This window comes from Urocitellus parryii, chromosome 4 (genome assembly GCF_045843805.1).
Source record: "Urocitellus parryii isolate mUroPar1 chromosome 4, mUroPar1.hap1, whole genome shotgun sequence".
Lineage (NCBI taxonomy): Eukaryota > Metazoa > Chordata > Mammalia > Rodentia > Sciuridae > Urocitellus > Urocitellus parryii.
The window spans coordinates 206904323-206919481 of NC_135534.1; the positions used below are offsets into that span (position 1 = coordinate 206904323).

Genomic DNA, 15159 nt, shown 5'->3' on the forward strand with positions numbered 1-15159 from the left:
GACGTCTAATTGGAGACAAGGATGAGTAAGTTGCCCTCAATCAGAATCACTTCTCTGGGGTTCAGCAGGTTAGACGACAGATGCTCCAAACAGGCCACTGCCAATGGTTCTCGAAAGACTTTCCTTTTAATGAAATGAAGCACCCGATTAGCTCGGCCTCCTCGGGCTCCCTCCTGGAGCTGGTGCTGAGAGGCAGTATGAGAGATGCAAGCTGCCTTAAGATGCCCTGTGTCACATGGATGAAAACCAAGACACATGCATAACCAAGCTTAGCTAAAATGCCCTCGAATGTTAACATTCCAGTTCAGCCACAGTTCTCCAACCACTAGCTGCTCAGAGGGGCTCCGGAGAATCTCTTAGGATAACCCAGACTTTCTGCCAACATTGTGGGAGGGAAACAGTCAAGAGCTGGGTTGTCTAACAGCCAACTTTTGTGCAAGAGTCACGGCAGCTTGCTGGAGGTGCCTCCTGAGGAGTCCAGGTGTCCGAGTGGCTGCCGGGGTGGATTGGAGAGGGCAGTGTGTAGCTTTCCAGCACACCCAGGCTGCTGAGGGCTCTGCAGAGTGCCCAGCACGCCACAGAAGGTCCACTCCAAGGTCAGGGAGTGCTAACCTGGAATTGGGTGCTGGATTGCTATCCTGGGCACAGACGGACACCAGAGAAAACTGGGCTTGGTCAAGTTTTTCAATCCAAACTCACCATTTACAGAGGGTGGACTGGGGCAAGATCAGCAGGAATGCATAGCTATTTTGGTTCTTGGGCAGAGGCAGGCTCTGGGAGAAGCTGCGCTCTGTAGTGTCGGTAGTGAACTATATAGAAATGGCTGCAACCCTCCCCGTGCTGGCCTGGGCCAGAGCCTGCACCTCCCCCCAGGAGGTGGGTCTCCTTCCTCCTCCCTGGATCTGGGCAGCCCTGTGATCTCACTGAGCACCTGTGACTGAAGTGATGCTGCGCGGTCCTAGGCTCAGGCCTCAGGGTGCCTTGTACAGTTCCACTGGTTTCCTTGGAACTCTGCCAGGTGCCATGAGAACAAGCCCAGGCCAGCCTGATAGATGTGACAGAAACACCAGCCAACTGTCCCAGCTGACGTCTCAGAGATGTTAGCAAGTGTCGCCAGATCAGCCCAGCCATCCCACTAGCCTGTGTCCTATGGAATGACAAATGTGGTTTGTTAAGCCACAGAGCAAAAGCTCCCGAACACAGCCTCACCTCACTCTCACCTACCTGGTGATGCTGCTCTTTCTTTGGCCTTTCTTCCTATGTGAGGAATGAAGAACATTCCCTTTTAAACATTCCTGAACACTTGGAGGACTGACACCAGGCCCAGTGGGAGAGCAGAGAAAAAGGCCCAGATGGCTCTGTCCTCCATGCTGGAGTGCTGACGCTGCCAACGGGGCTGTGCGCAATTCCCCACTCCTGCCCACCCGGCAGCCGTCCATCCTCGAGGCCCCAGAGAATCAGTGCTCATGCCCTTTCCCACCTATGTGCAGGGCTCTGCAGAAGGAAGGGCCAGTGGTGGGCGGTAGCACCTGTGTCCGTGAGGCACAGGCTGCAGAAGAATGGAAGGTGCGCAGTTTCCAAGTGAAGAGCAGCGGGGAGTGACTCACCGAGGGCACAGGCAAGCTGCCGTGCCGGCTGAGAAAGGAGTTAGACACGGACACACTGAGGCCCTGAGTGGCACTGCCGTCCTCGGGGGTGAAGGCCACTTTAGTTTGCTGCACACAGTAGGAGACAGAGGAGAAGGAAGAAGCAGCATAGGAGGCCTGCTGGGCAGAGGGGCGAGAAAAGGCAGGGAGAAGGGAGAGAGCAGAGAACAGTCAGCACGCGACGACAAAGGCTGAGGAGGCTGCTCCCTAATCCTGCTGGCCCAGCTCAGGGACCAGAAGCTCTGCCAAGATTGAAGAAGAGACTCCTTTACTTCCTTATGACATGTCTACTAGGCAAACTCTCAGGCAGACTGCAGCCAGGGGACAGGTGGGCTCGAGCCACAGATGTGGTTGATACTGGGCTCTGAGCTCCTCCTAGGGAGCAGAGCTCAGTAGGGTCAGGCTGCCTGGGTTTGAACCTAGACCCTGCCACTGACCACCTGCTGGTCTTCGACATTCCTGAAAGACCTTAGTGCCTCAGGTTTCCCATCTATAAAATGGGGTATGCTCTGGCACTTCCTGCATGGGGTGTGGGGAGGACTCGATGAGATGTAGCCGAGTCTACCAACATGCGAGGCCAACAAACCTAAGTAATTACTGCTGCTGTTGTTGTCTGTAAGATGTGCTTAACGCCTCCCCGTGTACATTAGGGACAGGGTGTGACCATCAGCCAGCATGGCTTATCATGTGGTGAGCCTGAGCTTCTGTCAATGGGCTCTGATCTCTGACTAGCTGTGGCCTTGGAGAAGTCTCTCTGGTCCTCAGCCTGTTTACTTACAACAGGGATGCCAGGGGCTGTGGTGAGGACCATGTGGAGCCACATGCCCGCTCCTGGGCCTGTCTGGGGAGGGAGGTGTTCGATAAGGTGTCCTAACCTCTCCTAAGCCTCTCCTGGGGCTAACTTTGCTCCCACGCTGCCAGCCTGGTGCAGCAGGCAGGATGCTCCCTTGGAGTGGCTTCTGATCCCAGAGGCCCATCAGGGATCTGCCTTGGGCTCCTTAGCAGGGAGAAGATGCCCAAGGACAGTTGAGGGAACATGGGACATATCTTTAATGTGTCAGTGGTGTGGGCTGGGCAGGGCAGGGCAGAGGAAGAATGGAGACCTGAACACAGCACAGCACACAGCTTGGCGCAGCAGGACTGGAATCCAGGTCCCCGAGTCCAAGCTCGGCCCCTCCTCTAGCAGGCAGGGCTGCTCTGCCTGTGCTGTCCACGGTTCTCGGGATGAGACAACAGCCTGCTCAGCCAGCCAGTGCCCACCATAGGTAGGATGGCTCAGGACTCCGGGAACCAGATCAAGCACCAGGTGGCCACCAGGAGTAACCAAGGTTGTTTGTTCCCAGCTGGCAGCTGCCTCCCTGAAAAGGGGGCAGCACCATGTCCTCACAACGGATAGGTTATAGCTGGCCAGCATATGAGCAGAACAGCCCAGGCCAAGGTCAGGGTCTGAAAAGGTTAGGTCATCCCTCTGCAGAGTGTGGCTGGACCTGAGTCTCAGACTCTCAAGTCCCACCAGGTTTGTCACCTGGTAGTAAAAAGAAGGCTGGAGCCCTAGGGTATGTGGCTGGCCTGCTGGGCTGACGCTGAGCGAGGTCTCGGACTGTGGCAGTGGCCTCCAACGGGACACTCTGCCTTCTGCATGACTCGCGCTTCACTCCCTCTGTGAGATCCTTGACATGGAGGTGTTTTAGGAGGACGGGGGCCGTGTCTGCAGCACAGAACAGCTCTGTCTAAGGCCATCCTGCTTCAATGGAGCTTGTTCTCATGGGGCCATTCCCAGCCAAGGGCTGGGATGCAAGTCACTCCATACAGTTAGGCCCATTATGGAAATAAAGTCCACAGATGGCCGTACACAGACCATGCCCTGTGCTTTAATTGAGTCCCTCCTTTCTGGGAGGTCTATGTTGGAGCCAAAGAAGAAAGAAAAAATACAAGAGACTGTCAGCAGAGAAAGCAAACATTATGTGTACAAGCCCATCCCAGCTGCACGGGCTGCTCTGGAAAAGAAAGGCCCACTACGCCTAGGGTGGGGAGATGGAAGGATGTGAGACAGGCCGCCGGGAGCATCTCGGGGGGAAGAGAAGGAACAGCACCTTCAACACCCAAGCCCAGGCCCTGTCATGGACAAAATGGGGGTTGAATTACCCCCAGGAAGGTGGCTGTAGCTCTGGGAGGCCCAGTGTTGGGATCTGAAGCTGCCATTCACGGCAGTGCCAAGGATGCAGGGTGGGGAGAGGCCACTTACCAGCTGCCGCTGTTTGGGGGGCAGGGCGGGCGGTGGGGCCAGTTCCTGCAGAGAATCCCCGCCACTGAAGGAGTCGTTGAAACCGTACACTTCCATGAGTAGCTTGTTCTTCTGCTGGTAAATGTGCTCGTTCTGTGGCGTCTGGTAGAACATGGAGGGCTGCGGCTCCGAGTAGTCCTCCAGCAACTGCATGTAGGCCAGCACTGCGAGACAGGGGAGGCCCTCGCATGCTCTCTCCCAGGCCACCCAGGGGCCCCTCCCACCTGCTCTTCCTATGGTAGCCAGGTGCCTTCCAAGGAAAGCACACCGGGAAGGAGGGCAGGCAGAGCACAGGAAATTCTTGGGACAGTGACACCACAAACTCCCCACGTCTGACCCAGAGAGCAGCACCCTGCACTCTGAGGTTCAGGTAACTATGGTGCCTCAGCGAGGCTCATCCACTGGAACCAAAGGTCCTGCTCCAGAGGGGCTGGTCGTGGGGTGTGTGTTGTGTGGGGACAGGGTGGGGAGGTGGGAAGTCCCTCCCTTCCTACTCAGTGTTGTGAACTGTCTAAAAACGACGACGATTAAGGGAAGGTGCCCGGCTGCCTCACTCCCTTCCTGAAGAGCCCTCAGGGCTTTCCAGCAACACTTAGCAGGGGGACGCTAAGTGCCTCTGTGGGGCTCTCCAGCTGCAACTCACAGGGAGCTCAGTCCCAGCCTGCGCCCTCCCTGGCCCTTGGGCTGGGTTCCAGCTGCCACCTTGGGGTTTGCACACGTTTCCAGTTGCTCCAAAAATTCTACCTGTGGCTAAATGCTTGGGGGCTCCTACAAGCAGCCCCCTCCCCACTAGCCTTTCCCTTGCCCAGTGCCCTGCTGCCTGGGCATGTTCTCCTTGGCTCTTCTTGTGGTTTGCAGTGAGCTGCCTGTGGCCTTCCCACCTTCACAAAGTTTATTTGCTATGTGCCTACTGGACACACTGGGCACCTGCACAGGCACTGGGACTGTACCAGGGCCAGGAGGACACATCCTCCATTTTTGGGGCACACCTTCTTCTCCAGGCAGCTGACAGACATATAGTCATGGGGAAACTGGTCCTATAGAGAAGAGTGAAGTGCAGTGGACAAACCATGTGACAACAGAGGACCTTCAAGGCTGGGAAGAGGGTGGGCGGGCAAAGAATAGCAGGCAGAGGACAGTTTTGAGGCCACCTAGCACTGTGAACAGGACAGGGCAGCGGGCAGCAGGCTTTATTCTGAACACAGGGGGAACTACTGGAGGATTACACTCTTGGCGTTTCTGGGTGGGGCAGGGGGCACGACTGATCCCTTGAGAAAACGACTCTGGACCATAAGCTCTTCTGGGGAAGGATTGTGGTGCAAGAGGGGTGGTGGCCACACCTGCAATCTCAGCAACCTAGGGAGCTGAGACAGGAGGATCACAAGTTCCAGGCCAGCCCCACAACTTAGTGAGGTCCTGTCTCAAAAATATAAAGGGCTGGGAATGTAGCTCAGTGGCAGAGCACCTGCCTGGCGTGTGAAAAGCCCTAGGTTACACACACACACACACACACACACACACGCAATAGAATTTATTGCCTTCCCCTAAAGGGTTGAAGCTCAAAGGCAGGGACCACGTCTGGCTTGTGCTGTCCCTAGTGTGCCTATAAACACTCATAGAATGAGGAATGGGAAACATGCCCTCAGAAAGTGTCCTTGGGAACCTGCTGAATCAGACGAGCCCCAAGCCCTGGGGTATGTGTGGTAAAGCACCCACAGGGCGTGCAAGAAATGCCAGCTACTAAACTCAGTTCTACCCTTCAAGATGAAAGGCTAAGCTAAGCCACCCCTGACGGAAGGATGGACACTGAGGAAAAAAAGTGCTTAAGTTTGAAAACAGGCCTCTTCCCCTCTAGCCCTGGTAGAAGCCCCCGCCCCTGCTGTCCTGGTAGCCTGATGTGGAGCAGCCTGTCCAGGCTGGCCAGCATCCCTTGCCTACACAGCATGGCAGCACAAAGGGTGGGGGCCTGGCCTAGCTGGGGAGGTGAGAAGCCGAAGAGCAAGGAGCTCAGCTGTCAGGTCTCAGTGACCTTGTCCTTGCCCCGCAGGCTCCTCTCCATGAAGCAGGTGTGGCACCCTAAGCACCCGTGGGGCATCAGTGTGTGCTTCATTCCTGATTTGGGGGTCAGTGATCTGCCCCACTGCCTAGAGGACCAGAGGGCTCTGGAAGTGGGCTGGAGCACACAGCTGCCTGGTGACCTCGCACAGTGGTGAGGGCTGCATGGAGCAGAAGCCCAGCTTCTAATCTCCATCAAACACAGACTTAGTGCTGCCCTGACGCTGCCCATGGCAGAGTTGAGGTCAAGGCCGGCACCCCAAACACCTGTGTCCTGGAATCCTGTATTGTCCTCTTTTCTCTAGGCAGCGGGGCTCATGGGTTCTGGGATAGTTCCCATGTTAGGAAGAAAACACTCTTGGCCTCTTGACACCTGGTTAGAAAAGGTACCAATGAATTTACTTACAGAGGAATCTAAGATGACAAGAGCTGGGAAGAAAAGGGAACCTGGATTCAGAAGCTGGGACCTAAGTCAGTGTGTGGGTAGATCTCAGCTACCTCTTGAGCCAGCGCCTTCCCCTCAAACCACGTTGCAGTGCCATAGCCCTTGCCCGGCAAAGCTGAGGTTCAGATGCCAAGGGAAGGTGGCCAGGATGGCTCCATGGTGCGGGACACTGCGTTTCCAAACAACCCGAGCAGGGGTCACAGGAAATCCAGGAAGGCAGAGGCATTCTCAGCGGGGTCATGGTCCTTCCCTCTGGAGCCCTGCTGAGGAAGGGGTGGAGGTCCTTCCTCACTTGCAAGAATAAGCAAGCCCTTCTTGTTAGCTCCAACAGCACCCACTGGATCTGGCCATGCGGGGTACAGCTCCTGGCGCCTCATGCCACAGGGCCACTGCTGCACCACTGCCACCAAGTTCCACAGAAGATGCCAGCCCAGAAAGGTGACCTGCACCCTACCATCTGCTCCCTGGAAGGACCAAGCAACCACCTCTGCCTGGTGTTCCGGCAAGCTGTGGTCCTTCAGGTCTACAGAACTCCAGAAGATGCGGACCTGGTAGAGACCTGCCCCTGTTCCTGCCAGGAATGGCAGTGGTGTCCTAGACCCTTGAAACAAGGAGCTCAGTCCCTTTCCAAAGCAACAGCAACTGATTGGAGGCTGTTCACACTGGCCCGGTTGGGAAGGCTCAGTGGCTGGCACTGCTAGGCCCTGGGGCTGTGGGGACTTCAGATGTCAGAAAGCAATCAGGAAGCTCCCCTGGCACCAGGGACCCAAGAAGCTGCCCTTGGCAAGGGGGCCAGGGTCCTTCAAGATGTCAGAGCACTCCAGGACGAGGACACACTGTGACATCTGACTGAACATGTATGAGCTTGGTCTGGCAGTAGTTCAATGTGAGGAATGGTGCTGATCTCTTCCCCCAAAAGCAATTTTTTTTTTTTTTTTGGTACCAGGGATTGAACTCAGGGGCACTCAACCACGGAGTCACATCCCCAGCCCTACTTTGTATTTTATTTAGAGACAGGGTCTCACTGAGTTGCTTAGTGCCCCACTTTTGCTGAGGCTGGCTTTGAACTTGAGATCTTCCTGCCTCAGCCTCTCGAGCTGCTGGGATTACAGGTGTGTGCCACTGTGCCCACCTTTTCAAAGCAATTTTGTGAGATGCTTTTTTTACAGCGTCACAGGCTGGAAGTCTCCAAGGGTCCTCTCAGGGGAAGAGAGCAGATTCTGGACCAAGACTAAGCCTTGGGGTACCTCAAGTTTGGGACTCTTTTGGAGAACACAGAAAAGACTGTATAGGGTCACTACTGAAAACTGGAGGGGTGTTGAAGGAGGAGGGCTGGGTGACCTCCTTGGCTTGGAGGGTTTGGAGTGTGCTGCCATCCAAGAGCCATCACCCCTCACACTGTGCCAGCTCCCTCATCTCCAGGACTAAGCTAATGACACCTGCCTTCTCAGGTGGCCAGGACTTGAGAGCCAAGCTGTGACACTTAGCTCAGGACACCATACCTAGGCCCCGTGGTTTCTGAAGATCTGCAGGTAAAGTGCTCCATCACAGTGGAGAGCACCTCACACAGTACCTGGCCCCAGGGAAAGATACTTTCAGTCTCTTGAGACCGCTTGACAGGAACCATGGCCACCCTTCTTCCCCTTCCTTCTCTACAGATTTTGTCCAAGGACCGCCACCCACACTTGTTCTCAGAGCTGGGAGAGGAAGCACCATCTGTCTGATGGAATTTGCAGGGATGCAGTCCTGCCCTATATCTGAGTCCCAGGGACTCTCAGGAAAGGAAGGGGTGGGTCCATAAGGGGATGCTGCTGCGGGTAGGGTGGGTGGAAGGAGAGGCCAAGGGTTACTTAAAGGCTTCCCTGTGCTGAGGGAGACGCCAGGGGACATTCCTGGCATAGCTGCTGTGTACCCCTCACCAGTACCCTGGTCTCTAATGAGCAGGCTTCCAGGAAAGATGGGAATGACATCACTAGCCCCACAGAGCTGGCTCTCCCTCTGCTGGGAGGAGTGGGGAAGCTACACCTTCACAGCAGCCTCCTCTCAAGATCCAGCTGGCTCAAGGCAGCCCTGCTACTTTAACCAAGCCCTTCCTCCTTTCTTAGAGGAGGGGTGCTCTGGTCTGCACTCTGGAATGGAGACCCTATTTCTAGTTTGTAGGGTTCTGTGTCATGCTTCCACCCAGGCCAGGGAATCCTGGGACCATTGTGGCCACATGTATCAAAATGGTGATAGCTGGTCTGCCAGGGAAAATCAGGGAACAGTGCCAGGGAAGTGGGAGGCAGTGACTGCGATGTGCAACAGTTAGGGAGCTGGGAGGAAACGGAGCTTCCAGAATGCTGCTTAGTAATTCTATGGCAAATCTTTAGTTGGAAAATATCCAAACACAAGTATTCAATGTTTTAGATCCACCCCAATGCTGGTAATTTCTATTAAAACATCTGGTTCACAAGGCATCCTTGGCCCCTCCTGCAGGCCACCTCAGGTCATTCTATCAGCATGCGGTCCTGCATCTGCAGATAGGACAGTGTGCACCCAGGGTGCACCTGGTGTCTTGCTAAAGGGGGGGTCCTTAGAAAACCACCCTGTGGGCACCAGGGGGGTTCTGTTCAAATATCCACCTTACTTTACACAGATATTGCTGTAACCTGTCCTGCGTGCCCCGACACTTGTGTCTTCAGGCCAAAAGGTCAACTGCCTCCACCTGAAGAGGACAAGCATTCAGGAAGGGACCAGCGTGAGACTTTACAGAGACCACTTATGGAGAGGTCAACTTACGGAGCTTTGAGAACAACCGTCAGTGATGAGAGCACAGGGCTCCCTGATGTGGCCATCCATTCATGAAACACCCAGGCCCCTGGCTTCACTTCAGACTAATGCCTGAACTACCTGAACCCAACCCACTCTGCTCTAGCTTACACAGTGCACTTCCTGATGGAGCTCGACAGAGGCTTACTGTGTTTGTTTTTCTTCTCTGGTAGAGGAGGTGGCTGCTCTGGATCCCCCGCTGACTCGGGAGCAGTAAAATCACCCACAAACTCGATGGGTGCTGAGGAGCCTCCTTGCTGAAAGGGGAGGACAGCAGCGAAGGGCGTATAGGGGAGAGCTGGGGCTGGGTTCTGTAGGTCGTCCTCGGGGATGTTGTCGTACTGCGAGGGGTGCCGCTCATAGGATGCCCTGCAGCCAGCACTGTCCGAGGCCTGGGAAGCTGCGCTCCGACGCTTCTTCTCAGGCAAAGCAGGTGGTGTGTCTGTCTGCCGCCCCAGGGCAGAGGGTCCCTCAGACTGGGGACAGCTTCCAAGAGGCAGCTGGAAAGGATGGCTGGGAAACGGAGACCCAGTCTCCCCCAAGGACTCTGGCAGCGGGCTAAGGTTGCAGGCCACGTGCTGAGGTATCTGGTCTGCGTTGGAGAGGTCTTGCTGGAGGAATTCATAGTCGGGATCATAGTGATCTGAAAACCCAACAGGAAATATGCCTGTCAGCCACGAGGCCCCGGCCAAACAATGAACCCCTTCCTGCTGTGCCCAGTCTTGCCTCACAGAGGGACACAAATGTGTCTCTGCTCTCTTCTATGCAAGTTCTTGCTTTATCTGGTATTGTTCATTCTGCTCCTTGACTGTCAATCAGATGGGGACGTGGCTGTACTACTCCTTGCACTTTGTGCTCACCCCCACCATATATTTATATTTATTTATTTCAGGAGGTGCTGGGAATTGAACCTAGGGCCTCATGTGCATGCTAGGCAAGAACTCTGTACCATTGAGCTAAATCCCCAGTCCTTTCCTATTTTAAAAACATTTATTACTTTAAATATCACCCACTCCCAGGATCTATCATCTTTGCTTACATTTGATGTATTTTCTGGGTAAACAGTCCTGGGTTTTTCCATTCATCAACATATCATAAGTTATTTCTAATAGCTACAGATGATTCCACTAAACAAAGGTACCATAACTCATCTAATTCCCAGCATTGGTTCTCTAGTGTTTCCAGATTACCACCAGTCCTAACAATGCAGAGATTAACGTCTTTGAGAGAAATCTTGCTATAGGTCTCTGATGATGCTCTTAGACACATCCTTGGAAGTGAAAACATCTCATGCATGGGACACAGACAGCGTAGTGCTGTCAAACCCTTGCCAAATGCAGTCGGCCCACATGGTCTGCATTCGGTACCAGCCACGACTGCCTGTGCAACTCTGTCCAACACTGTCAGGGGCGCAGGGCTTCATTTAGAGATCCAGGTGCAGGTGGCCATGAGAATGTAGCACACACTGACAGGCCATCCGCGGGCAGTGCTCACCTGAGCGCCTGACTCTGAGGTTTTGTGTTGATACAAGTGTTGGCTTCCTTGAAGGCCAGACACTAGCCTCATTTTGCAGATGAGGCCTGGATTTTAAGTGATATGGTCAGGGTCACCTACTCAAGACTGGCATTAGCTGGGACTCAAGCCTAGGAGGGTACAGTCCCAAGAAACCAACAAGAAAGGAGATAGGAGTTGCCCGAAGCTCACCTAGTGTTTCACAGCTTGTGTTCCGGGAGCACTGTCCACTGTCCCTGTCCAGAGAAGAGAGCTGCTCATCCGACTTGCTGAGCTTGCCTATGCTGCTGCAGGGGGAGAGGCGGGGAGACTCTCCGCCATATGAGTGGCTGCCCCCTGACAGTCGCCTCTGTGCATAACAGTCAACCTCAAAATCCTCAGAAAGAAAAATAAAACAAGTCAAGTCACTTCTGAGAATGGTGGCAGAGACTGAGGACAAGGCAATGGGCACACTGACTCAGAGAAGGAAATAGCCCTGTTCAGAAACCACTTCTGATGTCAGCAATACAATGACATATAGAGACAGAAAGAAGTCCTGGTGGAGGAGTGGATAAAGATGTCCTCAGGAGATGCCCTGTGGCTCCAGCCTACCTACCAGCCCCCTGGGGAAGAAGGAGGATGACAGAACCCCACCCTCACAGCCTCTCCACCTGACCACAGCAGGGCCTCAGGGTCAAATTCCCACCCTCCACCCTCCACCTGTGCACACAGCAGCAGGGCTGCATTACCTGCCTATTAATTCCAACAGGCAAACTGGAGCCACTGGTGGCCCGACTCATAGGGGCTACCACAGCCACCCGGGTAGGGGACGGTGCCGATTGTCTTTTCTTGGGTGGCAATGCTGGTGGACTGAAAGAGACCAAAACATGTAGACAAACCAGGTGTCACAAACAAGAATGCTTTAGAGCCAGGCGTAGGGGCGCATGCCCATAACCCAGCAACTTGGGAAGCAGGGCAAGAGGTTTGCAAGTTCAAGATCAGCCTCAGCAACTTAGTAAGGCTTGTGTCTCAAAAAAATAAAAAAAAGAGCTGGGGGTGTGGCTCAGTGGTTAAACACCTCTGGGTTCAATCCCCAGTATTAAAAAAAAAAAAAAGAGTGCTATTAGAATATAGGATGTGGGTGAGGCTCTTTCATTACCAGCTTCTCCACACCCAATTTCCACACTTTAACTTCCACCTGCTCCTTTCCTGCCAAAATAAAAAGTTATTAATAACAAAGGAATGAAAATCAGAATATTCCTTTCTTTTCTGTTCACAATAAACCACACCAGGTTTCAATGGCTATGGCCAAAAGGAGAGATGTAAGTAGGGTTCAGAGCATGGGAAAAGGCCCTAAACCAGGGCTAGAGGAACTCAGAGTCTACTCTGAGCAGGGCCAAACCTCCAGAGCCCCTGAGAAACAGGGCATGAACCCCCTAGCTCTTGCCCCAACCATACCATCTTCCTGTTTTCTCATTCTACCATCCATTTCCCAAGTGTCCTAATTAAAGGAAGTGCTAGAGAAACAAGGAAATGATCACCTGTTATCAACCACCCTAATGCCAGGTAAAGGAGGCTTGGGGGGCGCAACCTCTTCATCTGTGGAGTCTGGGAGCAGCTCAGTTGACGGAGACACACCTGTCGCCTTGTTTAGAATCTCCATCTCTCGGTCTGTCAGGGGGAGCTCAGGCTGGCTGGAGAGACAAAAGAACTCAGGATTACAGAAGGTAGCACGGCATACTCAGGTCCTGAGGGGGTGAGAATGTGAGAGGGTGGGGAAGTGACGGGCCTTGGATCAGGAGCCTTGGGGTTCCAATCACATCTGATCACTGGTAAATTAGCAGGGCTTGGCCAAGTTTCCTGACTCTGACCTCAGTCTCTTTATCTGAAAATGGATTCTTTGGATTAGATGATCTAAATGTTTTCTAAAATACTCCAAATTAGGCAGGCACAGACCTATAATCTGAGCAGTACAAGAGGCTGAGGCAGGAGGATTGTAAGCCTCAGCAACTCAGCGAGGCCCTTTCTCAAAATAAAAAATAAAAAAGAGGCCTTTAGACGTAGCCCCCAGGTTCAATCCCTAGTATAGGGAAAAAAAAATTAAAAATGCTCCAAATTCGTGTCTTAATTTCCCCCAGGGGCTCATAGTAGAAATTACACAAGGTATTAAAACTGTCCACATTGCCCTCAGTTTATTCTCTTGAGAAAACTAATATTAAAAATCCCAAAGCACTCTCAAGTCAAACTCCTGAAATCCATGTCCTTGAAATTTCTGGGTGTGAAATGAAGTTGCTCAGGAAAATGCTTGCATTCAGGTGGCTGACAACAGGGAGTCACCTTCCTCCCCTGGATATACTTGCACCATCCTCAGAAACATGACGGGGTGGAGGGGGGGTGGGGGGGTGGCGGTATTAAACCCCAGACAGGCGAGGCCACACTTCAAAACATTAAAGTAACAGGTGTTCACCCAGAACCCACCACTGAAAAGGAACCTGGGTTCCCCAGCTGCCCCCCGACTGCCTACAGGCTCTCAACTGATCAAGTGAGGGCTGCCCTGACTGTGACCACCATGCCAGGAGGGTCTGGTCATCACTTACCCGTCAGGCTTGCCGGCTGGGGAACTGGGCTTTACTGGGCTTGTTGGAGATGGCCGCCCCTGCTTCTCGATGGTCAGCCTGACCAGCTCCTGCACCAGCATGGGAGAGAGGGACACACTGAGCTGTGCCACAGGCAGGGGCCTGTCTGGGCTCTACTGCTGAGTCCGCTTTTGTGCCCACACGCTTCCTACGTAGCCCCTACGCATGGATTATCACTGTAGGTGACATGCATGGCTTCCTAAAATGGCCCCTGCCCTCCAAAAATACCTTCATAGCACGTCAAGGGGTTTCAAATGCATGAGACACTTCCTCTTGGAAGGGGAAATAGCGAACCCCACAGTCTAGAAATGACTGTTCATCATACAAAGTAAATTCCCAGCAGAAGAGATTCCCAGTGGGTTTGTGGGGATGGCGACTTTCTATTCTCTAAAGCCATCATGTCATGTGCTCAGGGACACCCACCTGGCTCAGCTGCTGGCTTTGGGTTTCCCAAAGTAAGCTAGCTGGCCTCGAATGTGGTGGGAGCTGGCGCTTGAAGAGAACTAGCTGGGATCTTGGTCAAGGGACAGGGAGTCAAGGTCATTACTCAGAAATGACCTTAGAACAGGGAAGGAAGAAAGGAAATAAAAGAAAGAAAGAAGAAAAAAAGGCACTTTTTTTTTAAGAGAGAAAGAGAGAGAGAGAGAGAGAGAGAGAGAGAGAGAGTGAGTTAGTTTTTAATATTTATTTTTTAGTTTTCGGTGGACACAACATCTTTATTTTTATTTGTATGTGGTGCTGAGGATGGAACCCAGTGCTGCGTGCATGCCAGGCAAGCATGCTACCGCTTGAGCCACATCCCCAGCCCTGAAAAAAAGCACTTTCAAAACAGGTCAAGGCCTCTGGTTTTCTCAGGTGAAATGTGTCCTCCAGGCTGAGGAACTCTGCCCCTGCTCCTCCTGTCTGCATATCACTCAGAGCATAGGCCACTTCCGTTACCCTACGTCCACTGCCCCCCACACACCACTTTTTTACTTGGATTGTCTTCAGTTACTCTGACCTACCCCAGACCCTGATAAGAGGAACCAGTGCACACACTTTTGTGTCCAACTTCTTCATTTAAAAGCTTTAGGGACATATAATTCACATGCCACAAAATACCCATTTGAAGCATGCAATTCTGTGTTTGGTGTCTGTACGTAAGAAATTCTGTACCTGTTCATAGTCGCCCTCGATTCCCCTCAACTCTGCCACTCTGGCAACCACCAGTCTACTTTCTGCTCTACAGATCTGCCTATTCCGTCCCTCTATGCTCAGCATGAACAGCCATGGTTCTGGGGAGCATGGGTGGTCTATTCCTTTGTGTGGCTGAGTAGCACTCCCATGTGTGAGCACACACACAGCTTCTTTATCCGTCCTCTGTGGATGGACATGAGCACAGCTATGTCCACTTTCAGCACGGAGGCTACCTCTGAAGTTAGAGGGATGGCAATGATGCAAAGGTCAACAGAACTATACTGTGCTGAGTCAGGGACTGCAGAGCCTCCAAACTGAAACCACGCCACAGGGAAACAGCAGCAGGTGCTATGAGGAAGGCAGAGCCAACATCCTCCCCAGAGCCAAGATTCAAACCCTAGAAAAGAAGATGGAGATGCCAGAAGGAGCAGCAAAGGAGAAATTCACCAATGTCCACAACTGTGGTGATGATATAAGAAAGCCCCAAGCTATGACATAATAAAATAGAAACCTCCTGATGCAGGCTGAGGGGAGCGTCACTCTGGACAGTGGATGACTGTCTCAAGATGACTACCAGGATGCATGCTGAGCCTTGAATATCTGCATTATAAGAACTCT

The 15159-nt window shown here is 53.0% G+C and overlaps 1 protein-coding gene across 14 annotated transcripts in view; it reads right to left on the minus strand.

The window, feature by feature from the left end:
• Rapgef1 (Rap guanine nucleotide exchange factor 1) overlaps positions 1-15159 on the minus strand; it is a 128189-nt gene that overhangs the window by 27751 nt on the left and 85279 nt on the right. For 8 of the 14 annotated variants that reach the window (XM_026386570.2, XM_077797162.1, XM_026386574.2 and 5 more), the window contains 7 exons: positions 13327-13415; positions 12271-12423; positions 11479-11599; positions 10943-11126; positions 9387-9881; positions 3892-4094; positions 1608-1766 (listed from right to left, as the gene is read on the minus strand). In XM_026386570.2, coding sequence (XP_026242355.2) covers positions 1608-1766; positions 3892-4094; positions 9387-9881; positions 10943-11126; positions 11479-11599; positions 12271-12423; positions 13327-13415 — 1404 coding nt within the window. The remainder of the gene's footprint in view (positions 1-1607; positions 1767-3891; positions 4095-9386; positions 9882-10942; positions 11127-11478; positions 11600-12270; positions 12424-13326; positions 13416-15159) is intronic. The other 6 variants (XM_077797163.1, XM_026386582.2, XM_026386581.2 and 3 more) reach the window with 2 other exon arrangements.